The 27,301-nt window shown below is 34.9% G+C and overlaps 2 protein-coding genes across 2 annotated transcripts in view; both read right to left on the bottom strand.

Moving 5' to 3' along the window:
* LOC136042160 (uncharacterized) overlaps positions 1-18,189 on the bottom strand; it is a gene marked incomplete in the record, with an annotated part of 83,773 nt that extends 65,584 nt beyond the window's left edge. Inside the window, 3 exon segments of the mRNA XM_065727087.1 lie at positions 14-437; positions 13,192-13,302; positions 18,105-18,189. Of these exon segments, the coding sequence (XP_065583159.1) occupies positions 14-437; positions 13,192-13,299 (532 nt within the window).
* A 3,149-nt stretch (positions 18,190-21,338) lies between these two features.
* Positions 21,339-27,301, bottom strand: part of LOC136042149 (uncharacterized) — a 51,385-nt gene continuing 45,422 nt past the window's right edge. Inside the window, exon 3 of the mRNA XM_065727062.1 lies at positions 21,339-21,609. Coding sequence (XP_065583134.1) covers positions 21,453-21,609 — 157 coding nt within the window. The 3' untranslated portion in view covers positions 21,339-21,452. The remainder of the gene's footprint in view (positions 21,610-27,301) is intronic.

Below are 27,301 nucleotides of genomic sequence, written 5' to 3'. Positions count from 1 at the left end.
CTTTAATACTTACTTTTGCCAATATTCAGCAAAATTTTATGCGGAGCAAGCTTTGGTTTTCGCACACCCTTAAAGAGTTCATGACACATTCGACAGTATCTTCCAGTCAATTGGTTTCTAATGATTCTTTCATTTTCTGATTTGTCGAACGCTGTTTTTCCTTCCAGGTGTTTCAGAATAAATAAAACCTTTTCAGAATCTTTAATGCCGTGACCGTTTGGGCACAGTAGAACTAATAGCTTTTTGGCATCATCCATAAAAGGCCCTTTGTAAACAGGCTCGGGGAGTTGGATGTAGCCAGGATGACCTTCACACTTTCGCTCACAAAGTTTGCAGATCTCACCAGCAATAGCCGGGCCAAGATGATAGTCATACAGGCCATTTTCTATGGGTTTATGGTTTACTGAATCTTGATCAACCAGCTTGGCCATTGTGATCTGAAAAAGACAAGAAAAATATAAACTTCGCTGGTATTGGCGGCTTTTCGGCTAGAAGTTGATCTTTTTTCCGTTCTATATGTAGTTTTCTATGCACGTTTTACATATGCTCTTACATATATATATATATATATATATATATATATATATATATATATATATATATATATATATATATATATATATATATATATATATATATACGTATGTACATATATCTTTTTTTTCTTTTAACATAAGACAGGTTACAGTTAATTCCCAGTTTTTTCCAGGATAGTAGTGAGAAAGGCCTAGTACTAGATAGTCATAGAACTAACATAGTCAAAGAACCCATAGTTTTCCAAGTGTTTGGTTAAATTGCATGGGTAAACGGCGTGAGTCAGTATGACTCTCTTATTGGACCAATACTTGTTTGTTAGCTTTTCAAAGGAGAAAATTTGTGTGACACTACAGCACACAGGTTCCGCGCAGCACGACATAATGTGGATCTAAATGAAGTGTATAAAAACAAGTTTTTTTTTTAATGATAGCAATGATAGAGAAGACGTAGAGTGTTATTGAACAAATAAACCGTGAATTTATACCCGCATAACCGAGTTGCCTCTACTTCCCTATGTGAGACAATTAAGCATGAACTTAAGAGCTATATCAGCATAATAATGTAGGATATTAAAAAAAAATATTGAAAATCTTTCCTCCCTAGGTGTTTTCCTATTCCTTTTCGTCCAAAATGAAAACCCACAAATTTTAATGCTCTAAATTCAGGAGATAGTTTTCCTGTTAGAACTTTCGCCACAAAGCAATGTTCACTTTTCCGTCTTTTTTTTTTTTTCTTTGGTCTTCTGTATATCCCTTTTGGCAACAATGATTAAAAATATATATATACTTTATTCAGTTCGAGCATGTCCACGAATTTATTACACGAATAAATACCAGACAATATAGAAAACGCATTGTAATATACAAGCAGGCAAACAACAGCCATACATAAAAAAAAATCAATGATGACATAAATTCATACGTGTATGGGCTTACCATAATATAATAATATAATAATAATTTATACCAGAAAAGCCCGTGGGCCATAGGAAATTTACATAACAAAAAACAAACAACAAATTAACTAAATTAAATTAATGCTATTTAAAGAAAACGCTCCCGATGTGCCGCTGCAATCCTTACAAATCTTGCTATCCTTTTAATACTCAGGAAATTTGTCTCTTTCATTTTATCTACCATCCATATCTCATTCAATTTTTCTTTACCATACATCTCTCGCCTCCAATCATTCAATTCGACACATTCACACAAAAAATGTATTAAATTTTCATCCTGAGATCCACACATAGGACAAGCAATAGGTTCTAAATTTCCCCTTTTCTCCCTTGATACTTTCTTTTCTCCCCAATCAAAAATAACTTTTGAGTTATGTCATACTCAAAAGAATTTACATAACAATCAGATACATACGCTATCCGATGAATTTAGCGTTGAACCTTTCCCGACAATAATCGTTGCTAGCTTTTTCATAAAAGATAGGAAAAAATTAATTACTGGGGTGAATTTTTGGATAGCCTACGGATTAACTGTGCCACAAGTTACACATTTGATACCAATTTTATTTCTTGTTATAGTATTTAAATTGGCAGTAGGATACACAGATCGGTGGAAATATATGAATGATCTTTTCTTGCTAGAGAAATGTTCTAAATCCTAGCAGGGAACATATTTAATAGGAGTTTTGAGGGAGGTAACTGAATTGAATTTATTTGTGACCCGTTGTAAACACAATAATAAACGGAGTATAAGAAAAGAAAAAAGAAACGAAAATGACAAATAAAACAAAACAAAAAATTATAAAATAAGCACACAAGCACAATAACAACCAAACACACATAATAAACCACAATAATTACACACACACACACAAAATACATTTACTATTTTAAAAGGGAACACCTCGGGTGTTCATTGATTCCTTTATTATAAGCTTCAATGTATCTGCTGATGGCAGCATTAGGGTCTATAATACCGTATCTTCTATTGACGAAAGAATTACTGGCCAAAGTGGGAGGCCAAGGAGATATTTAGCATACCGATAATAAATTCACCAGAGTTAATTTATTTTTATTGCCAAAAAGGTACGCCAAAAAGATACAAGGTACAAAAAATTTGGAAGAGCATAAAAGTTATACAATTTAGCTAGTAGCTGGTGACTAAAGCAAAATTTATTAGATACTACAATACCATAAGCATTGGATGTCCGGCGCTGGAAATGACAGATGAAGAGCTTTCTAGTTACTTTAAGAGTCACCGATTGGGAAGCCAAGATATTTCATTTCCGGTTTAAGAGCACCTAATACGCCATAAAGATCAACTTCATATCCTTTGGGAACTGAGCGCCAGTTAAATAGTACGGCTTCTAACTTTTCAGCGTTAAACCTAAGATTTATCTTTAAATGTTCTCAACTAAGAATAGAACTAATTAAAAAAAAAAAAAAAAATATATAAAAAAGGATTTTTAGCGTAAAGAGCAGGGTATTGAGTGGGACAAATCCTTGATATGCGGAATAATTTCTGTTCGTTTTGAATTTTAATCTCGCTCCTTACTTTCAGCTAAAAAACTAGTCTTTGATTTAATTTCTGATCGTTTTTCCAATAATATCAATAAATCTGGCTCAACCCCCATGAAAATCTCCCCCCTCAACGGAAAACTCCTCCGTGGAAATTGCCTCCCGCGTAAAATACACCCCGCCTCGTAAAGTTCCCTCCAGACTATTCCATCCTCGCTGAGAATCACCCCCCCCTCCCGCAAAATTTCTTTCGGACGATTCAGCCTGAAAAATTCTCCCTAGCATGCTTTCATTTGAAAAAGACTTTAATTTCTAATCGTTTTCTTGATTACTTCAGGAATGAAATTTTTTTTCCCGGAAATCCAAATAGGCTGAAAAAGCCCTAGGATAATTCCCCCAGAACATTTCCACATTCAAAATTGAGCTGGCAAAAAGAAAGTAAGACAAATAAAAAGAGTTTTGCATGGGAATTCCATCACATCTCCCTTGTGTAAAATTTCCCCTGAAAAGTTTACCTCCCCAATATTTCCCTCTTCGCGGAAAATTCTCCTTATGGAAACCAACTCCAAGCACAAAATCCCCCCTCCCGAAACATGTCTATATGCTCCCAATAACAAATACTATGCGTAAACAACGGTCAAATTTCATAGCTTACAGGCCTTTCACCACGAACTCTGGGGAGGGGGACATGTTACCCCTAAAGACATATTTATTGGATCTTTCAACTATGCTGAACAAAATAAATCACTCACAATTTTGATCGGACGACTTTGGGGGGAAAGGGGTCGTGGGAGGGGGGCTAGTTACCACTAGCTTAGAATGCAAACATTCATTAGGGCTCTGATCTTGCTTCGGGAAAAAATTGCAAAATTCCAAATTTTTGTACATAGGAGCTTGAAACTTCTACAGCAGGGTTTCCTGATACGCTGATTCCGATGGCGCGATTTTCGCTAAGATTCCTTTATTTTTAGGGGGCATTTCTTTCCTTTTTCGAGAATTTGGCGAATTTTCTCAGGCTCAAAGCTTTTAATGGGTAATGCTAAACTTGATAAATCTTGTATATTTGGAATCGGTAAATAAGCTGATTCTTTTGATGTATTTATTGATACCAAAGTTTCGTCTTTTAATGTTTCGATTACTATTGAGCCGAGTCCCTCCTTACTTACAGTTCGTGGTATCCCTTCTAGAATACAAGAGGAGACCGCTTGGGACTGTGCATCCAGAATACAGTTATTAAACACAATTAGGGATGTAAGGGCACCTTGCCTTACACCACAGCGAACAGGTATGACTATCTCTGTAATCATTCCGTCAGACAGATTAACTACGATAGCTACATATAGACTATACAAATAATGTAAGAGTAATACAAGTACTGACCCCCCGCTTGCACATTTCAATTAGGTTATGAGTGTAAATTATGGAATCAAAAGCACGACTGGCATCATGGCACTCTAGAACAAGTGACTGTCCCGATTTATTCGCATCAATCAAAACTAATGACACTGCCGGCAGTCCATGAGCGCACCCTATACCTTTTTGGAAGCCAAATTGGTATGGGCGCATATAACATTTAGCAATCAATTCAGGCATTATCAATTTCTCAATAATTTTACAAAAAGTTATAGCTACCGTTATTGGCCGGTATGATTAACATTCATTTAAGGGTTTGTTGTTTTTATGGACAGGAGTAAAACAGCCAGTTGAAAACGAAGGAGGAACCATTCCTTTTGTGAACAGCATTTAGGAAAGCAGAGCAAGGTGGAAAAAGGTGTAGGGGTTCCACATAGGATTTGTTTAGCGCAAACAGGATTTATACCTCTCAAGAGAGGCTTCTTGATTTTACGAATTATATTATACATGTCTGAAACAGATACAGTAAACGTTGATTTGACCTCTTTCAAAAGCATCTGCTCAAGTGTGACTTTGAAAAGGTTTTCTATTAGTGGGCCAGGTTTTGAAATCTCTCTCGAGAAATATTGTTCCCATAATTCGGGATGAATGTGAGATGACTGTTTGGGCTTTTGTTTTTGTTTATGTGCAAAATTTTTCCATGAAAGTCCTGGGTTATTAATCATTTTCAGAAAAATTGGAAAGAATAGTGGCTATATGTTTCCCCGGCCCTTTAAAAATGGCGTTTGCTGGATAGGTGGATCACCAGTTCTGGACGGCCGCAGTCTACCAGATACTTAGCCAAAATATGGCCTTATTACAAGCCTCAAAAAGCAATAAATTCTGGGACCAGCCCTTCACTTAGGACCCAACTTGTACTTCAGTGCGAGAGACAAATCGCTTTCTTGCTTATGATAAGGTTTGTAAAATAAGTGACATATACAACATTAATTTTAACGAGTTTCATCAATCGAAGATGACACCTAATTCTGGAGAAGCTCAAATGGTATTTTTATCTTTACGAGAAGATTATCAATGCAATACTGCTACTGGAGCATATCAACCTTCTTCCATTCTACTACAGTATGCCACTTAAGATTCTTAGGTTACTCGTGCACAGATAAATGGAGCCGCAACGCTATAAGACAAGGCAAATGATCAGATACAAAAAAAAAAATTAAAGAAGGTTTCACTTACTACACGACTGGCAATACTACTGGAAACAAGCACGCGATCAAGGTTAGACACTGATCCCGAGGGGTTTATATATGTAAAATCAGCAAGGTTTGGTGACATCAGGCTAAGAAGCAGAGCCGTACGTGAGTTACCACTTTTCAACAAGTCACAATTAAAGTCCTCCAACAGAAGCCAACGGAGGCGCAAGACTCTAATTTACTCAAACATTTACACAACTTTCTGCATGCCAGAGCAAACTTAGTTTCAGAGCTTTCGTCTCTTTAGTCTGTTGGTAGGTATGCATTCACAATGACAGAATTACCCACTTTTACTACAATGAAATGGTCAGATTTTGCAAACAGTTCGGATTTAGTATGTCTATCTGTTATTGCAGCAAGTCCACCTGAGGGACGCCCTTATTTTCTTGATCTTATCACAGATACAAAGTGGAGCATATGTGATGGCACTATATCAAGTAGTTTCATACTACTTACTACAACACTACAACAGAGAGAAAATGTTTCTGTATTTATATGATTTCTTCAGTAAGGCAAAGTTGTTCTACCACGATGATTTTTATGCTGAGATTATCATTTAGGTTTCCTGACACGAAGCGTTTTTAATATAGGGCTCAACCATCTCAAACAGATTGGTAGTTCGGCTTCATACTCTTATTCGACGAGTAGCTAGCATAGTAGAACGTTTGTTTGATGCTTTGAAAGTTCAAAGAGCATATCTGGTTCTGACGCAGGCTTTTTTTTGGTTGCACCATGGTAATTTTGAGCACAACGGCCATATTTCTAGACATTTTTACGCCGTATCAACATTGGCCGATTTCGTGAAAATTGAAGCAACATTTTGGGAGATAGATAAATTCTTGGATTTTGAAAAAAGTCAATTATAATCAGCATTTTTGCTGCAGTATCAAGGTCATCTCTGCTTAGAAAATTCAGCTGGAAGGCACGTGATTTCCCACATTGTTTATTATTCTCACAACCGGCTACTAAACTTTGCATATCCATGCTCTAAGGAACCCAGGAATCCCTTTAACTATACTGATGTGTGAGGGATTTTTTATTTTTGCACTGGAACCAAGATTTTGATTGTTAATCGCTAGCGCCATTTTCTCCACAGTAGCCTTCTGTGCAATAGCTACCCACCTTTCGTTTTTTCCTGGTCTGAGTTCAATCTTAGAAGCATCAAAAGATTCATCACATGCAGATTCTATAAAAGCTTTCGGGTCCGATGGGGTTTTCAGCGGAGGAAGATTTGTAAAAACTACAGATAGACAGGTTTCTGGGAGCGTTTGGCTAGGTAAGAAAACAAAAATGAGTAAAAAACAGTAAGTAACCTTTATTCAACCTTTCCATGAAGCCTTCAAAACGACAACACATATTATTTGGCTTAATTATTATGCATGCACTTACCTTTCCTTTGCATGCAGGGACCTAGGTAAGTTCAAAAATGACAAATGTCGGTAAGTTACACTTTTTTTAGCCGGTTAGGCAAATAATTTTACAATATCCAAGATATTCTCTTCATCCTTAACTGATTTATGGAAGGGGTCCAGTAGGTGAGATTTCAGTAGGATCAATTCTTTTCCACTCAGTATATTACTTCTTTTGTAAAACTCCACAGTGCAATTAATAATCAATTGACAGTTTTATTCCGGCTAGCATTATTCTGAAACAAAATTTAACATCGCATTCCAAACGAAGTTCTCCGTGTCCATCTTTTATATTCATTAAGTGACAATTGTAAACCAAAAATCTACCTTCGCAAAGGTGAGCCCTCAACCACTTCAACCAAAAATGAGCTTTCAACCACCCTCTTCTGGCGTCTAAAAGGGTTGATTAAATAAAACTATTGGTTACCTTGTCTTCTGACCTGCCATGGAAAATACAAATTAATACTACCTTAAAAAGAGAAAAATTGGAACAACACAGCTCTTTCGACGTACAGGATCCATTCCCCATATCTCTACAACATTCATTCGTTCCTCCCTAGAGTGTTGTTGCCCGGTACGGCATATTGGCTTGACAACCCGGGAGTCTGACTTGTTAGAGAGGATTCAATTGAGAGCCTTAATGATTGCATCTAGGGAACCTAGGCTATCTAGGGTTGCTTGGGAACTTGAAGCTTGATACCTTGTCTGACCACCATCAAAATTTCTGCAGATATTTGGATAATCCCTTTTGAGCCACTCCTTTCACAAAAATATCCTTCTCACTTTTATTATTCCAATATGCTGATACTTACTCACCAAACGGCAGCATCTGTTCCCAAGCTGCAGCTTACTTTCTCGGGACAAGCGCGATGTGAACAAAGATTTGTTTCCACTTCTGCAGAATGTTATTATTTTTTAGTGTGTGAATGTAATTGTGTCATATAGTTTTTTTGGGCCTGTGTGAATGTAAAATTGAAATAAATTGTGGGTTTTTACCTTTTACTTATTTATATTGTTTGGCTTTTTGTTCTTCAAACATTTTAATACTGTTACAAATAAAACTAAGTTACAGCGTGTTGCCGAGTTTTTAATAAAGTAGATTTAATTAATTTTTCATATATTTTAAATGTGACAAACTTAATATTAAACTACCTTAAAATCAACATAAATTACCACAGGTAAAGGAGGAGATAGATAGATAGATAGATAAGTGTATTTCAAAAACCCGTGGGCCATATACACACAAAATATAAATAAATAACAGACAAGCAAGGAAATTAACAACAGTACGAACACGCACAAAAAAAAAAAAACAGAATTCAACGCAAAAAGTACCTAATCTAACTACAAAAGAAATTAATCATATAAAACTTTTTCTTCTTATTAAAGATTTTTCTATATATACTCCCACTCGAAATATTGTGGTTGGGTTACTATTTTGTAGAATACCTGGAAGCATCAAATTAATGCCATGCAAATAAATTTCCCGTAAATCCAAGAGCACCGGGTAAAGGAGGAGATGCCACCAATCAGAATCTTAATTTTTTGCCACCACAAAAGTGCTGTCACATTTGGGTTTAGCAGAAAACAAAAGGTATTAATTCAATTGAAGCTGCTGTTCAGCCAATGGATTTTTTCTGCACATTTGAAAAAAAGCGATTAACTCTTATAAGTACAAGGTTCCCCTTCACAGATCCCCCCCCCCAAGATGAAAACTAAATAAACAATTTCAATTAAGAATGTAATTAAGACAACAAATTTTTAATACAATTGAAGCAATGGATTTAAAAGGAAGTTAAGTCTCTCTGATGAGACTTAATGGATTTAAGCCTCACTGATGACACTTAAGTGCATATTAAACTTATTAATCTGAAGTGTATAATGTCTTAAACCACACTACCTTTCCAATAATAAATCAAATGAAAATGTAGAAATATACAGGCAACTTGTAATCAAGTTGTAATTGAATAATATCACAGTCAGCTCAAGAGCAGTACCTAAGTAAGGGCAATATGGTTTCAATGTATTATTGTTTTGCTTTATTTATTTCACCAGGCCACTTCATATGGAAGAAAATGTAGAAACTTTGGAGGGGGCTCAATTGACTGGAAACTAAATTTCTATTGACCGTTTTAAGAGTCAAAAGCGATTGGAAGGCAACAAGCCTCCCTCTCTCACCCTTTTAGCTGCCCCCTTAAAACTAGTCAAAACTTTGAGACAGCCATTTTGTTCAAAACAGTCGAAGCATCAAATAAATATGCCTCCTGGGATGATTTGATCCCCACAGCCCCTGGGACAAAGATTGTAAATTATGCCAGCAACCCATTGTTTAAATAAAGGATTTATTATTGAGAAAGGGGAGAATGTTTGATCCATGGTGTGTCCAAGAAGGCTTAGGGTACTAGGATGAAACTTACAGGGAATAGTGAAATAAATCAAAAGACACCAAGTGTATCACGGTTGTCAAAATGGCATACATGCAATAACTCAAGAACAACTAACGGTATTAAGCTGAAACTTCCAGGGAAACTTGAGGAGCATTTTCTAATCAATCAAAAGCTTTGAAGTGCATTTAGGTTGTCAAAATGGCATGCATGTAATATCTCAGGAACAGCTTAGGGTATGAAGTTGAAACTTTCAAGAAAAGTTTAGGGGGGGTGTAAAAATACATCAAAAGACACCATGCTTACTCCAATTGTCAAAAGAATATATGAACAATATCTCAGGAAGAGAAAAGGGTAATATGTCAAAACTTTCAGGATATATTGTTGGGGATTTGAACTGAGTTTTCATTCAGTGTGTGCAAAGTGTCTGAATTTTCAGACACTTTGCGACACTTTTTCAGACAATTCAGTGTCTGAATTTTCAGACTTGTGTGCATCCCGGTTATAAAAAGGGCGTATCTGAAATGTCTCAGAAAGGACTAAATGTATTGAGATTGTCAGGACATGTTGAACTGAAACACAAGACACTATGTGCACCCTGACTGCCAAAACAGCACATCTCAGGAGCAGCTAATCGTATTAAGTCAACACTTTCAGGGCATGTTGAATAAAATCAGAAAACGCTATGCTCATCAAGGTTGCCAAAATTATGTATCTGCAGTATCTCAGAAATAACTTAGGATATTAAATTTAAACTTTCATGAAATGATAAAGGGGGTATTGAACTTCATAACAAGAGCTAAGAGCTCATATGGCACTTGTGACGAGGCATGAAGAGCTAAGAGCCAAGACATCATATGGTTTGAGCTCTAACAAAATTCTATGAATCAATAGATTGATTTAAAAGGAAAATAAGAGGCTTAATGCCGGTCAGGATTTGAAATAAAAGCTCTGAGTCACGATGTCCTTCTATATATCAAAATTCATTAAAATCCGATCACCCATTCGTATGTTATAAATACCTAATTTTTACAAATTTTTCCTCTCCCTTTAGCCCCCCAGATGGTCGAATCTGGGAAAATGACTTTATCAAGTCAATTTGTGCAGCTCCCTGACACGCCTACCAATTTTCATCGTCCTATGACGTCCAGAAGCACCAAACTCGCCAAATCACTGAACCCCTCCCCCCAGCTCCCCCAAAGAGAGCGAATCCAGTACGGTTGGAGATTTCTCCCTCCAAATCCCCCCAATTTCAAAAGATCTGGTCTGGATTTGAAATAAGAGCTCTGAGACATGAATTCCTTCTAAATATCAAATTTCATTAAGATCCGATCAACTATTCATAAGATAAAAATACCCCAATTTTCACGTTTTCCAAGAATTCCGGTTTCCCCCTCCGGTCCCCCCAATGTCAAAGGATCTGGTCGGAATTTAAAATTAGAGCTTTAAAGCACAAGATCCTTCTAAATATCAAATTTCATTAAGATCTGGCCACCCTTTCGTAAGTTACAAATACCTCAATTTTCAAGATTATCCCCCCCCCCAACTCAACCAAAGAGAGCAGATCCGGTCCATTTATGTCAGTCACGTATCTTAGACAGGTTTTTATTCTTGCCATCCAGTTTCATCCTGATCTCACCGCTTTAAGTATTTTCAAAGATTTCCGGTACACCCAAATGCCCCCCCCCCCAGTCACGCGGGATCCGGTTGAGATTTAAAATAAGAGATCTGAGTTATGAGGTCCTTCTAAATATGAAATTTCATTACGATCCGATCACTCCTTCGTAAGTTGAAAATACGCCACTTTTTCGAATTTTTCAGAATTAACCACCCTCCCCCCAATAGAGCGGATCCATTACAATTATGTAAATCACGTACCTAAGACTTCTGCTTATTTTCCCCACCAAGTTTCATCCCGATCCCTCTAATCTAAGCGTTTTCCATCATTTTAGGCTCCCCCACCACAAACTCCCCCCAATGTCACCAGATCCGGTCAGGAATTAAAATAAGAGCTTTGAGATACGATATCCTTCTAAATATCAAATTTCAATGAGATCCAATCACCCGTTCGTAAATTAAAAATACCTCATTTTTTCTAATTTTTCAGAACTAACCCCCCCCCCCCCAAATACCCCAAAAAGAGCGGATCCGTTCCGGTTATGTCAATCATGTATCTAGGACTTGTGCTTAATTTCCCCACAAAGTTCCATCCCGATCCCTCCACTCTAAGTGTTTTCCAAGTTTTAGGTTTCCCCCTCCCAACCCCCCCCCCCAATGTCACCAGATCCGGTCGGGATTTAAAAGAAGACCTCTGAGACATGATATCCTTCTAAATATCAAATTTCATTGAGATCCGATCACCCGTTCGTAAGTTAAAAATACCTAATTTTTTCTAATTTTTCAGAGTTAACCCCCCCCCCACCAACAACCCCAAAGAGAACGGATCCGTTCCGGTTATTTCAATCATGTATCTAGGACTTGTGCTTATTTTTCCCACCAAGTTTCATCCCGATCCCTCCACTCTAAGTGTTTTCCAAGTTTTAGGTTTCCCCCTCCCAACCCAACCCCCCAATGTCACCAGATCTGGTCGGGATTTAAAATAAAAGCTCTGAGACACGATATCCTTCTAAATATCAAATTTCATTGCGATCCGATCACCCGTTCGTAAGTTAAAAATACCTCTTTTTTAGTTTTTCAGAACTAACCCCCCCCCCACTACACCAAAGAGATTAGATCCGGTCCGGTTACGTCAGTCATGTATCTTAGACAGGTTTTTATTCTTCCCATCCAGTTTCATCCTGATCTCACCACTTTAAGTATTTTCTAAGATTTCCGGTTCCCCCCAAAACTGCCCCCCCCCAATTACGCTGGATCCAGTTGAGATTTAAAATAAGAGATCTGAGTTACGAGGTCCTTCTAAATAAGAAGTTTCATCAAGATTCAATCAATCCTTTGTAAGTTGAAAATACATCATTTTTTTCTAATTTTTCAGAATTAACCCCCCCCCCCCCCAATAGAGCGGATCCGTTCCAATTATGTAAATTACGTATCTAAGACATCTGCATATTTTTCCCACCAAGTTTAATCCCGTTCCCTCCAATCTAAGCATATTCCATCATTTCAGGTTCCATCACCCCAAACTCCCCCCAGTGTCACCAGATCCGGTCAGGACTTAAAATAAGAGCTTTGAGACACAATATACTTCTAAATATCAAATTTCATTGAGATCCGATCACCCATTCGTAAGTTAGAAATACCTCATTTTTCTAATAGACTTCAATTTTTCTATTTTTTCCAAATTAAAGGGCCCCCCAATCCCTCCCAGATGGTCAAATCGGGAAAACGACTATTTCTAATTTAATCTGGTCCGGTCCCTGATACTCCTGCAAAATTTCATCATACTAGCTTACCTGGAAGTGCCTAAAGTAGCAAAACCGGGACCAACAGAATTTGCGACTGCTATATGTCCAAGTGCCATAAAAATATACCAGGTGAATCTTGGATGTCAAAACGACAGATCTTTGATATCTCAGAAGTGGCTGAGGGTATGAAATTGAAAAATTTCAGGAAATGTTTAGAAATGCAAAACCAAATAAAATGACAATACATAATTCCTGGTTGTATGAAAAGTACATGGAAGGGGCTTCCCTGGTGCAGGCAGGCTAGTTAGGGCACAAAAAAAAAATTAGTAACACTGTCAAAACAAAGTTCTGGACAACAGGAATTGATAACAGTATTTTTTTTCCTACTTATGAGCTTATAATTAACTGTTTATACTATACCCGAAATCCAGATGGCTCTGGTGCAGGTTGGAATTGAACACTTTTGCCATCCAAGGTGAACAAAGCCTCATTTGCAAACAAGGGCAAAACCACAGGTTTATGTGCCATGGTCTGTAAATAAAATGAGTAAATATAGCCAGATAGAGGTTGCTCCAACCTATTAAACCATACAAGATAGGTAAGGTATTTTTGTCCTTAAATTTACTTCTACAAGCCAACATTGAACAACTTGCATTTCTTGTCAAAAATAAAAGCAATACAAAAAATATCTGCAAAACATACAAAACTACAACAATAGAGTGACAATATGTATTGATCAGAAAAGTAAATTCATACAAAAAAAGGCTGTAAAACATATGTATATTCAATAAAAAAGGATAAAAAGGAAACAGTTACTCATTTAAAGGCATAATAAAAGCATTGATAAAAACAAAGATACAAATTTCTGTACATCAAACCAAATCAATAGCTAGAAACAGGAAAAATATATGAAATGTATATGAAAATAGGAGCTAATTCAAAAAAACTTGACATTTGGAAGGAGAAGTCGTGTATTAGGCAGGGTTGAGTCTTATTCTTATTTATACAGTTATTTTGATAGATTTAAGCAAAATAACATGACAAAGGCTTTGGAAGAACATGGTATTAAATGGGAAGCTAAAACCATCATAAAATTTGATTATACAGGTGACTTGAGCATCCTGGGTAAAAATTTATTGAAATGAATGGACTTCAGAAGGTTTAGAGAATCCAAGAGGTGAGAACAGTTTTGAAATCTGATGTTAAGAAGACCAAGTTGCTTGAATTACGAATAAATGAGGGTGAATAGGTGATGTTAAGCACAAAAATTAAATTACTAAGTGGATAGCTTCACCTGCATGGGTATGGTTATTAGCTTAAAATGTGGTAGCAACAAGAATATAAGAAATACAAAAATAAAAAGAATAAAATAGATATGTCAGAACTAAGATGAATACAGCACTAGAAGTTATAGTACTAATCAAACCTGGCTCTAAACCAAGGGTACTTAAAAAAATGAAGCTCAGCCAAATGAAAAGTAGAATTTGATGAGGTGGGAAGAACAATTTAAATGAAGTGGGAACTTCACATGAATGGCCAAAGAGCAAGGCTGTGAACAAAGTAGAGAGAAACATAGACAGCTATATTCATAGCCAAAATGTTTAATCAGGTTCTGTTTTAATCCCTGTCTTCAGAGAATTCTTCACTCCACATAACTTGTTGTTTTTGTATGATTGGAATAGATCTTGAGATATAACTGACTAGGTTCCACTGGATACAAAATAGCAATGATTCTAACTATTAAGGAACAAACTGGATTTCCCTGAAAATTTTACTGACTATTGCATCATGGCCAAATCAAAAACTTTTTACAAATTGACAGCAACAAGATATAGCAAGAAAAAGAAGAGAAAGTATAAGATTTTTTATGTTTATTGTATTTTGTGCCCACATGGTGAACAGGGTAGTGAGTGATCAAAGCAGATGAATGTCAAGCAGATGCACATTTTAATAGTTCTTTTTTTGCATAAAGAGGTGAAATGTTTAGAAAGTTGAGGATATTGAATTATCAAGCATATTTAGAGAGAGGCAAGAGGGTCTTATAACATGTAGGAAAGAAATTTGATGAGATTATAGCAGTATTTAAGGCCATCTATGGGAGATAGAAATTAAGATTTTTTTTTACTTTTTTTATCATGCAAATTTTTATTTTAGGCTATGACACATTATGCTTATAATTCTTATTAATATCTACTGAGAACCTGTCTTCATACAAAAAGAAAAATGATGGAGGACTGAAAAAAAAGTAAAAGAATGCTATACAACTACAAAAAATTAATTAGTATAGAAGGAGTTGGTTCCAAGCATTTTTTTTTTATCTTTTTGCTATGTTTTTCTATAAGTCTAGCAACAGCTGTAGTAGGATCTGTTATATTAAGACTATAGATGATTTTTGAGCTGTGGGTCAAAATTGGATATCTCAATGAGGTATTTTACAAAACAGAAGAAAATGAAGCAGATTTGAATTTATCAGAATGAGTCAGAATCTTCCAGAAGGATGCAATGTAGAGGATATGGGGGAGAGCAAAAGAGTTGTAGAGCATTGACAGATAACAGCAATTGAAACAAAGCCTCAGAGAGACTTGAAGCTGAAAGGAAGCACTTGAAGCTGATACATGGTGTTTGATTAATTCTGTTAAGAGATGACAAGTGTGAGAAATTGTATCTTCAATGGGAATATTAAGATAAATGATTTGGTTGGACAGGCTGATCTTTGAACTTCCTTAAATTACCTTAAATTGCAGCTAGAAGCAATTGAAGGATTTTTCCTTGTAGAGCTCCAGAATGATGATTTGAGTTGTAGAAGTTTGGCATTTGTGACCAGGTGGAGTTCCATGTTCATTAGCATCCCAATGGAGTTTACACTTTCTGGAGGACCCCTCAGCATCTAGCCTTTTTTTGGAAACATCAATGGATTCAGCAGTACCTGTTTCATTAGATACTTTGTTCTAACTGTTGATAATGGAAGACAAAAAGAATTGAGTGTGGAGTCCAGATATTGTAGACTGCTTGACAAGTTTCAGGTGATGACCTCTAGTTCTTGAGTTGGTACCAATAGTAGGTTATAATTGTGGGAGATTATTAGCCTAGGAAAATATTTGAACTTCCAAGTCCAGGTACAAATTCATTCAACTTTTCCCTTTTGCAATACGTTTCTTTTTGTAATCTGGTCATACAGTATAGCTCTTTATTTTTGTGACATGTTGATTTTTTTTTTCTCAAAATTTAAAACATTTTTCTTCAGTTTTATGTCAGTACAGTTGCTTTAGAACCATTTTTTATTCTTTTATGAATTCTTTAAACCTTTCAAGAAGTTTTTGTGTTTGTTTTAAATACTTGGCTTTAACTTGGTTGAATTTTACAACAAAATGGCTACAATAGATCAAAATGCTCTATTTTAGATGTGGTTTCATATGAATCTCATAACTTGATACAAGGTTATATAGCATAGGAATAGCATTGAAATATATAGGCTGTTTTGGAGTGACCCCCTGCCCACTATGGGGTGACTTGACACTACATATTTTTTTTACCACTTAAGATTGAATTAAAATAAAAGTATTTCACATTTTTTTTTTTGTAGCCAAGGTTATGAATTAACAAAATTTAGTAGAGCAAATTAATCACTAAAGACATTCAACCACATATGGTTGGAAAATGCAAAAAGTAATGTTGTCACTCTACTCTACAATATTCTAAAACAAGATTTTTTTTTACTTAGGCTAAATGTTTCTTTTAGTTTTGTAAATATCCTAAAGCTATATATAAAATCATTGAGTATGGTGAGATTCACTGTCAGAAATATCAATCTGATAGACAAAAAGAGCATAGCATGAGGATACCAATATTACTACTTTTAGACGTCTTGCTATCTCAGAAAGGGGTTAGGTTAGGAAAATGAAACTTTCAGGGATGGGTCTACAGGCTAAAGTACATCCTGGGAAGGTATTTTGAAGTACCTACCTCTACTCCTTCTATCTCTAGAGGGCTCTGACCTTAGATGACCTTCAAAAATATGTGTGTTATAAAAGTGAAATCTTGCAAAATAGATCTTCTGCTTGAATGAAGTACAACAAAATTACTTTCAGCTTCACAACTTTGCTCAATCCCAATTTATAAGGTTTTAAAGATATGCAAATACATTTCCTAAATTTTGAAAAAAAAACATTGATGTGGCTCAGAATTTTACTCAAATAACAGGACTTGCATTTTGAGAACTAAAGGAAGAGAAAAAGCAACTGGTAACTGAAAATTAAGGTAAAATATTGTTTTGTCAAAATTTCAATAGGTATAGACCTATCATGTAGGCAAATTTCAGGGCTCTTTAGAGGGAGAAGGAGTAGAGGTGGGAACTTTAAAATACCTTCCTGGGATATACTTTAGCCTGTAGACCCATCCCTGATTAAGTTTCATTTTCCTAACCTAACCCTTTTTTGAGATAGCAAGAAGTCACTCAACTAGAATTTTACCCTACTTTTATTTTATTAATATTATTTCCTTTGAGAAGCAGTAAAATTTAAAACAAGCTAATTTTGCTATCTTGAAATGGGACTAGCCTAGTTTGGGAAAATAAAAATTTCAGTTATGAATCCAAGGCCAAAACATACTCTGGGAAGGTATTGCCAAACTTCTATGTTAACCCTCTTCTGATTTTTAAGTCTTGAAAATTTGCCTACTTGACAGGTCTATTACCTATTGAGAATTTGACAAAACAACAATATGCTTTAATTATCAGCTTTTATTTTTTTTAAGTAAAAGTTTGTTTTTTTTAGTAAAATTTAAGACATATCAATGGGATTATTTCTAAACTTAGGAAATATGTTTTTAGATCTTTGAAACCTCATAATTTGGGACAGAGTAAAGATATGAAGCTGAAAATACTTTTCTTGTACTTTATTTAAACAGAAGATCCATTTTTCAAGGTTTTATGTTTATAGCCTAAAACAAACATTTTCAAAGGTCATCAAAGTTCATTGCCATCTAGATAGAAAATGAGCTGATGTAAGCACTTCAAAATACCTTCCTTTGACATACTGTAGTCTGTATATCCATCCCTTATGTTTTGTTTTCCTAACTACTTTCCAAGATGGTGACAAGTGGCTTGTCTAGAATTTAATTTTGAGAATCCTCCAATCAACAAAGCTACTACGTAAACCTAATAGAAACGAATAAAGAGCTTCAGTTACTCCATGAGTGTAATTTAAGCTTTTTTGTCTCCTTATTTATCCCTAGAGTTAAAAAATTGCATAAGAGACAAGCGTCCCTAAGTCTTAAAAAAAAATTCCCTTAGGTTCGGTTTAGATAATATATGTCATAGAAAGAAGAGTTGAAACCTTAGAGTTTCCCAACTATTGTTATAAGTACACATGGGCTTTAAGTTTAAAATTTTGCTATTGATGAAAGCAGAGAAAAATGTTTGCCATAACTATTTTCGTTGGTCACCTAATTTTGCTGACGTAGGAGAATTTTCCCGGAAAATGTTTTTCATAGAGAATTAAAGTTTCAAAGATTACAGCCTAAAACGAGAATAAAGTAACAAAATAAATATAACATAAAATGATAGTAAATTGAACTTTAACTTTACAGGAAAATTGAACTTTCCTGGCTATTGAGGAACATTTTAATGGCATCCGTTCACGAAAGTGTAGGACAGAGGGAAGGGGGTGGGGAGAATAGATTTTTCAAATGTAGGAGAAAAATCAATTCTTTTGTCTTTAGATTTTTTTTTAATGGATGTTCTAAAAGAAAATTTACAATAAAACTGCCAAACAATGTATTTTCAGAATCGGGGGAAGGGGTAATAATTATAAGAGGCAAGTTCCCTCTTTCTGATTGATTTTCCTCAACATCTTTGGTTTGATTTACAAGGTTACAGAATTGTAGAGCCAGCCATTAGACTTTAGAGTAGTAGACTTAAATTGGGACTTGAAACATTTTTGGTAGATGCATGTAGGATTGCACACCAGTTGTGTAATTTCGTCAAAATCCTGGGGGGAGGAGTTGGAGCCAATTTTCCCAACTCAAGTGAAAATGACAGGGAAAACTGAAAAATGAGCCATTTAGTACCATAAAGATAAAGATGAGATAAAAACTGAGCCTTTTCTGTAGATGTTTGAATTATGCAAGCTTATCTTAGTTTGACCAGATTTTTGAAGAAACAAAATTTCAGCTGGAAGGAGGAGTCAAACTCTAATTGGAGAAGGGGGAGCAAACGGAGTTCTGAGAGTGTAGCTGCCCCCCTGACACATAGCAAATTACTCCCCTTCTGCACGCCCTATTTCGTATTATCTATGGTAGCTTGTCGGGGAAATGACCATAAAGTCTTTGGTGCTGAGGACACACTTGAAATTCGGTATATCGGCAGCCAAACCAAAAGAAAATTTTCCTAATCAGTGGCAACAGCACTAAGTAAGCATGCTCCGCAATCCCAATAGTTGGTATTTTGTTCAACAATGCCGTATCCTCTACCTTTTTTCTTAACTATCTATTTTTAACTTTAAGAGGCTGAATAATTTTCGTGCAGCCACTACCATTCCTTAAGCAATCCAAGTTACCATCAGGAAGCTTTCACTAATAGACAATATTTGCTATATTTTGACTGAGTTTCGTGAATAATTCTATCAAAATTTCTCATCTAGGAGCAATATTTTCAAACTTCATGTTTTGCACACAGTATAAACCGCTGCATGCTCTAATGGGTTTAGGTCCGTTGATGATGTGCCTCATAAAAACGAATTAAAATCCACTGATTAAGCCGAAAACGTCAACTTAAATGATAGAAACGATCTGTAGCACAGAAATTTTCGGTACTGGGTCCAAGAACTCTGGAACTAAAGTTAAAGTTGCTGACTAGCTTGATTAAAATAATGCAGTTTCGGCGGAAGAGATATTCACCTGCAATTTGGCTATGCCCTCGAATCTTTCATGCTTTTACTCCAGGATGTATTAAAAATGATATTCAAGTATTCAAAGAGGCCAACTTACCCTCGTACAGTAGAAAATCCTGAGGTTAAGACAGAGTCTATCGGGGAAAACTTCTTACATCCGTTTTTAGACAAGACGGGTTTCTATGCCATCAGGTACTCCTGCTGCGTTAGTAAATCTACCGGATAATTCTAAGAATTGTACAAGGAGTAAGTCCCAGTGTACTTTTCGTAGCAATGTCGATTGAGAAAAACTAACAGCTTTCAAAAGTGTTAAGTCTTACACAAAGCTTATTCTTTCTTATATTTACAGTTCACATGCAGGTGCAGATCCAGAGTTTGGAGAAAGGGTAGGGGTCAGCTATGAAATCCAATTAATTTATCAGAATTGATGTTTATCAGAATCAGAGCCACTATTGGAACCAATGGTGTCAACTCCCCTTTTTCTTTGGGAGTGGAAAAAGATAATGTGCAGACTATATCAAAAGTATGCTGATTTGAACTTTGAAAAAAAAAATCATTGAAGTGGCAGAAATTTCTATTAATGCTAGTGAGTATAATTTGAAATAAAAATTTTTTGCCATGAAGCGGCTGAAACATCAAGGAATAAATTGCTAAAAGTACAATTCTCCTTAAGTTTCCTTCCCGTAAACACCAATTTTAGACATGTGAATGCTTCAAACAAACTATGGGCTCCAAAGGGCTTAAATTTCTCGGAAATTGTGAACTTCTTAATTTCATTTTATTACCTTGCAAATGAATTTGGTTGATGGCCTAAAGTATAAAATTATAGCCCAAAGCTTGGGAAAATATGAGAACTACCGTAAAAACGTTTATTGCGTCTCATCCTCACTTACTGGGAAATATTTAATCTTAAAAGACTGTGTTATGCCGCGAAGCATTTACAATTTTGAAATTTCGCATTAAGAAGGGTGTTTTCTTCATATTTTCCCTTTTTTGCAATCTAGCTTAAGTGAATAAGAAGGTTTCCGAACATCAGAGGGGAGAAATACGGCCTATTGGGACAAACAAATATATATATATTTGTATATATATATATGGAACGAAGAGAGAATTAAAAAATTTTCCTTTCTTCATTTCTCAAAAATTAAGAAATTTTGTGTCACGCTTATTTTAGCGCCACTCAAAAAAGAAGCAAGTGAAATTAACGCTGAGATTGTCAATCACCTCCGAGGAGAGTATAACTCTATAAAAGATATGTTTGTACGAAGTTTAAAAATGAAGGAGGAGTTGAATTTAAGCCATAATTTTTCAAATCGACGGAAATTGCTGATTTGCCCCCCGATAACTTAAAACTAAAGAAACATACGATAATTATGCTAATACGTAGTCCAAAAATCACGTATAAACGAGCCTGCCAGGCGCAGAGCGCCAGAAGAGCGAGCGAATCTCAGTCTCCTTGTACTATATATATATATATATATATATATATATATATATATATATATATATATATATATATATATATATATATATATATATATATAAATATTAACACATTTTTGTATATACATATTTACCAATTACTAGGGATTAATTAAGGAAGTAACTTAAGAAGTAACTAATAGCTAAATGGGAGTGAAGCCAGCAAAACTTGATAATCATGATCTCTATTTCACTTTTCTTTATTTTTAGACCTGTTTTTTCAACATGCTATTATTTCCTTAAGTATTTGTAATCTTCGAAAAAAAAGAAAGAAAGACAGAGTTAGAAGAAACAACAGATAACAATAAGACGCTAAAGATATAAATAATCGACAGGTCTTGACTTTCGTTTGTTCGCTTTGGTTTCAACTACTGTAGGCACAGGTATGTCTTTACTTTGCAGAGCAACTGTGCATTCTTGCTCTAGCTCCAACGTTAGGTGTTCGAGCCAGTGATCCAGGGGATTTAACCTAAAAACAATATATAATAAATAAACATTATATAGAATAGTAATATAGAATGATAATAATATCAGTAATAACGAATAATAATTAGTTTTTATCACAACTAATAAATATAAGGATTATTATAATAATACAAATCATTGATAGTAATAATTATTACTATACTTGTAATATCTACAAAAATAATAATGATAAAATTTTAGCGATATAATAAATATTTTAGTCATTCATTATTATTCTTTATTATTATCCATCAATTACATATCATACATTACAATAATCGTGTTCTATAAGTAATATTTATGTTATCACTATCAATAATAATAATAATTGTAATTACAGTGTTAACCTTAAATATAATAATAATTATAATAATTTATATTGTAAATATTCCGCCAGCCTGTTAATTTTCTCCTATGCAATTCATCACTTGTGGTCTAAATGTGGAATATCATTGTGTTTTCACAACGTTTTAGAACTAATTATCCAAGAAAACTTTTTAGTTAGATAGCGGGTTAGGACCTCGTGAAACCTGGAACTCTGGGAATATTGAGCTGGTGATCTATGCTGTTTAAAATTAAAAAAAATATATAATGCCTTTTAGATTAACAAATTATAAATATCATGTTTTAAAATCATTTATGAAATTTTTTTATCATTTACGTAATTAAAAATTTTGACAGCTACTAGATTGTTTCAACCGGATGATTATTAAATTTATTTTGTTCACTACTGGTAACCATCAACATATCCACCAATAGCTGAAACTCCACCAAATGGTGCCTATTCCTACTATCAATTATATTTTTCCTTTGTTGAAAAGTTACTGCAGCAAATTGCTTGGGGTTTTATGGAGTTTATGCCATTTGGTTTTTGTAACGCTTAGAACTTGATATATAAAATATCATTCGTAAAATTGCGTGCCAGGGCCAGATGAAACCTGAAACTGGTAATTTTTCAGGTATTAATCCAGGATACCCTTTCGAGGAGTTATTTTTCATTTTTTGACAAAAAAACTTTACAAAACACATCAAAAATATTTATATACATTTTTTTTACTTATATACGAGTCGGAAAAAAAATTCTGGAGTGGGGGTGGGGGTCAATCCTGAGAACCCCCTCCCTCTGGATACGGTTTCGCTTACTTATCAATACATTATGACACTACAATGATACTATATAATTTATTATATATCATGATATTATATAACACCATATAATATTATATAATATATAACGTAATACTATATAGCTTTATGATACTACAGAATATATTTAGATTGTTCAGATAAGATTATTAATCAAATTTCAAACTGATAACTATGACCAGTTCCACCAAGATCCGAGACTCGCCTAAGCGAATATTCTTTTTGTGGTCCCCCTACCAATTGAATTTCTCCTATATTCAAAATTACTACAAATGGTTATAAGGGTTTTGGAGGCTTCTACAATTGCGCTCTCATAGAGGTTCAAAACCTAATACGGAACAGAAATTCATAGATGTTCCACAAAAAAGGAAAAAAACGCAAACCACAAATAGTTAAAAAATCAAACGAGGGTTATTTTCAGCCAGTGAAAAAAAATGATTGAATTTTTTTACATTCTGAAAAATCCCCATCATTGCGTTTCTTAGTTATTTTATTATTTTATTCACTATTGGATTAAAAGATATTTTAAGAAGAATCTGAGGTTCCTGTCAATGAGGTTTTGTTTCATTCTAGAGGTTTCCCACTTGCCATCCAGTTGTAAACACGCCCATAATCACAAAAAAATATTTTTCCATGATTCAAACGAGCAAAACATTTATCATTTTTAATGAAAATGAATATATGTGTGTGCCGGCAGATGTCAAAATATCCACATCTGCGGCCTCTATAGCGAGGAGTAATAATGTAGGAAATGTTATCATGTTACTAATAGGATTACAAATTACCATGTGAGTACTTCGCGCAAGAGTGATTATTACAGTTCTTTTCCATTTAAAACTTGTTTCTCACTTAAGATTATCAATCGATTCTCACAAAACAGTTTTTATCGTCCAGCTCTTGACAATGCAACTGTAATGCCATCATTTCAATTAACATTACATCGGGCAAACCCTCAAGTCAAATTTATATATATATATATATATATATATATATATATATATATATATATATATATATATATATATATATATATATATATATATATATATATATATATATATATATATATATATATATATATATATATATATATATATATATATATATAACCAAGTCGAATTTACGTATTTTATTTTTCCTTTTGTAATGTTTTGAAAGTTAATAGCCCTTTCCCACTTTTTGTGACTTCACTTGAATGGTTTAGCTGTTTCCCCATTATAATGGAAGAAAGGAAGGAAAGACCACAGTTCAATATCGACGAGCCAAGGACCAAAAACATTGGATTGAATTTATGGAAAGCAAAATTATGGAAATATTTTATTTCTCAAACAAACAAAAGATAGACGGGGTTTGTGTAAATAAACAAAGGAAAATGAAGAAAAATTCCCCTCAAATGAAGCAACAACTCAAAAAATAAGACCTTGCAATGGGTAGCCAGTTTCCTGGTTTCTCTCATGCACTTGTAGTTCTTGAAACTTTCCGCAGGGGTTGTGTAAACGGTAATTTTCAATTAAATAAACAGTAGCCTACACGTCCACTGGGGTAAGTAAAATATATTTGGCAAACTTACAATACTTCTGCTTTATTTATACAATACAAACCATATTTAGTTATTGTATCGTAAAACGATACTAAATACAAAATATAAGCCAGTGACACACTGCGATAAATTCAGGCTGAGGGAGCCTGAAAAATCCAAGAAAATTTTCGGGCTGTTAATAATCCCTGTTAAGCTAATACAAATTCTGTTTCTGCCCTTCCCAGAAAAATTGCGACAGTCTAATAATCCAAGCAAAACAAGGTCAAATCAGAAAATTGGTGGTGTAGCTCAACAAAAATGAAACGTGATATTCAATAACTTTAAGTTTGGAGTCTGATGGTTTTCAAGGTTGCAGAATTTGCTTCATCTAGGTTGTAAATTGGATTTACATTTTAAGTAAATACAATAATTATAAATGCTAGTAAATTTAACAATTTTATATTTTCTTGGTTTTGTATTTGCTTTTTCTTTATTTTACAAAAGACAGGATTTTGTTTCTTAGGTCATTTTTTTTCTCGTTTATTTAGTGCTTCTATATATAGTTTATTGGTCTACTTCGTTTTGGTATTATTGCTTATTGTCTTCTTTATTCGTATTTTATCAGTATATTATGTATCAATATATCAATTGTTTTTCTATTTCTTTTCTTCAATATCGTTTATTGTTCTATACATCTCCTTTTTGGCACTGGGGCCGGAGCAGGAATATTGGTCAAAAATATTTTCCATTTTCACTTCTATTATTGACCTAATTCAGCTATTTTTATTTTAAATTCTAGTTTTGTCTCAAATCTTTCCAATTTGTCATTACTGGCCAGTTCAGTCTAATAAATTAGCTTAAAATCAAATAATCTTTTGTAAAATAAATTTGACTTAAACTTTGGCTACGTTGAACAGCTGTTGGGAAATGAGTCTCAGATGTGAATGGTTTAGACTATATGTATTGCAAGTAGAAATATATTATTTTATTACTGAACTAACGTCAGAGGCAAGGGCATAAAATCATACAAATAGTTAACTTTAGAACAAACACTTTTTGAATATATTATAGCACAAAAGTATATATATGCTAAACCTCATTGGAATAAGAGTGGAATATCCGTACAAGGATATTGAGTCTGCATAATTGGAGGGAGGGTCAAAATGATTCTAAGGGCGGATCAAACTACAAAGAAGGAGCATTTTGCTATTTCTTTTATGAAGAAAGCGTCGGGGGAAAGGTTCACCCCTCTTGTGTGAAGGTACTGAAACAAACCTTTGGAAATATATGGTAAATTAGTATTTATCGTAGTTTCACAGAGACTTAAAGAACATGCACAAAAAGCAACTATTGGATTTTTCTTCTAAAAGTACTTTGTACTACAGAAAATAGCTCACCTCTAACCTTTTTTGCAATTTCTGAGTTCTTTATTAAAGACTTGGAATGAGAAGTATGTTTTCCCAGTAGCTAATTTTAATGCGGAAGCTGTTACTTATTTTATAAACCACAACAAGTTTCAAGTTGTAAGGCCATTCTTAGGTTTAAATTTGACTCGTGTAACTAACCATATAGTATGTAACTCACCATAGTGTCACATCTTAGGAAATGTTGTCTTTTTCATTTGTTTGCACTAGGGCATATCATTTCAGGGCTAATCTCGAGGGGTGGATAAATCATGTACATCAGGTGGCATATCCCAAGCATGGCAGAACTGTGCCAAGAGTTTTTGGGAGTGTACCAAGCGTTTTGGGACTTCGCCAAGCGTGGTGGAACTGTGTGGCATATGTGGCGGTCTGAGATTTGCTCCAGGTGGCGGGAAGTCAGTGCCACCTCGGTAAATTTGGTTCCATTTAGCTGAGGAAAGGAACATTGTAGATCGGTTGTTTGGAAAGCAACCAAGGAAAAAGGAAAGGACGTTTGAAAAATAAAAATTGAGGTAAATAACTCAGGAATCCCTGTATTTTTCATTCACCGTAAAAAACAAGAGCCAAGAGCTCATATGGCACTTGTGACGAGGTTGGAACCTAAAATTAGACTCGGTACTAGAGTTATCGATTTCATCGTCCTAGCACGTTAAGAAGAACCGAACTCGCCAAAGCACTAGAGATCCCTCGAACTCCCCAAAGGGATCGGATCCAGTCCGCTTATGTCAATCACGTATCTGTAACTTGTACTTATTCTCGAACTCTCCAAAGTACTAGAAATTCCCTCAACTCCCCCCAAAAAAGTGAATCCAGTCCGGTTATGTAAGTCACGTATCAAGAAGTTGTGCTTATTCTTCCCATCAAGTTTCATCCTGATCTCTCCACTGTAAGAGTTTTTCAAGATTTTCGAATTTACAACATTTCTGTTTCCCCCCTCCACTCTCTATGTCCCAAATTGACAATGGAGCATCTGAGACATGAGATCTTTCTATATATCAAGTTTCATTAAGATCCAATCACCCATTCGCTAGATAAACATACCTCCATTTTCATGATTTTCCCTCCCTCAAGCCCCCCTCCATATGGTCGAATAGTGGAAACGACTGTTATCAAGTCATGTTTTGCAGGTCCATGCCACGCCTACCAATTGTCATCGTACTAGCACGTCCAGAAGCACCGAACTCGCCAAAGCACCGGAAATGTCCCCCCTCAAACTCCCCCAAAGAGATCGGATCCGGTCCGGTTATGTCAATTACGTATCTAGGACTTGTACCTGTCCTTTCCACCAAGTTTCATCCCGATCTCTCCACTCTAAGCGTTTTTCAAGATTTCCGGTTTCCCCTCCAACTCCCCCCAACGTCACCGGATCCGGTCAGAATTTGAAATAAGAGCTCTGAGATATGAGTTCCTTCTAAATATCAAACTTCATTAAGATCCGATCACCCATTCGTAAGTTTAAAATACGTAATTTTTCTAATTTTTCCAAATTACCCACCTTCCAACTCCCCCTAAGAGGATCAGATCCGGTTATATCAAACACATTTCTAGTACTTGTGCTTATTCTTTCCACTAAGTTTCATCCCGATATCTCCACTCTAAGCGCTTTC

Source organism: Artemia franciscana, unplaced genomic scaffold (genome assembly GCF_032884065.1).
Source record: "Artemia franciscana unplaced genomic scaffold, ASM3288406v1 PGA_scaffold_73, whole genome shotgun sequence".
NCBI lineage: Eukaryota > Metazoa > Arthropoda > Branchiopoda > Anostraca > Artemiidae > Artemia > Artemia franciscana.
The sequence above is the reverse complement of the archived record's forward strand: the minus strand, read 5'-3'. Positions and strand labels throughout refer to the sequence as shown.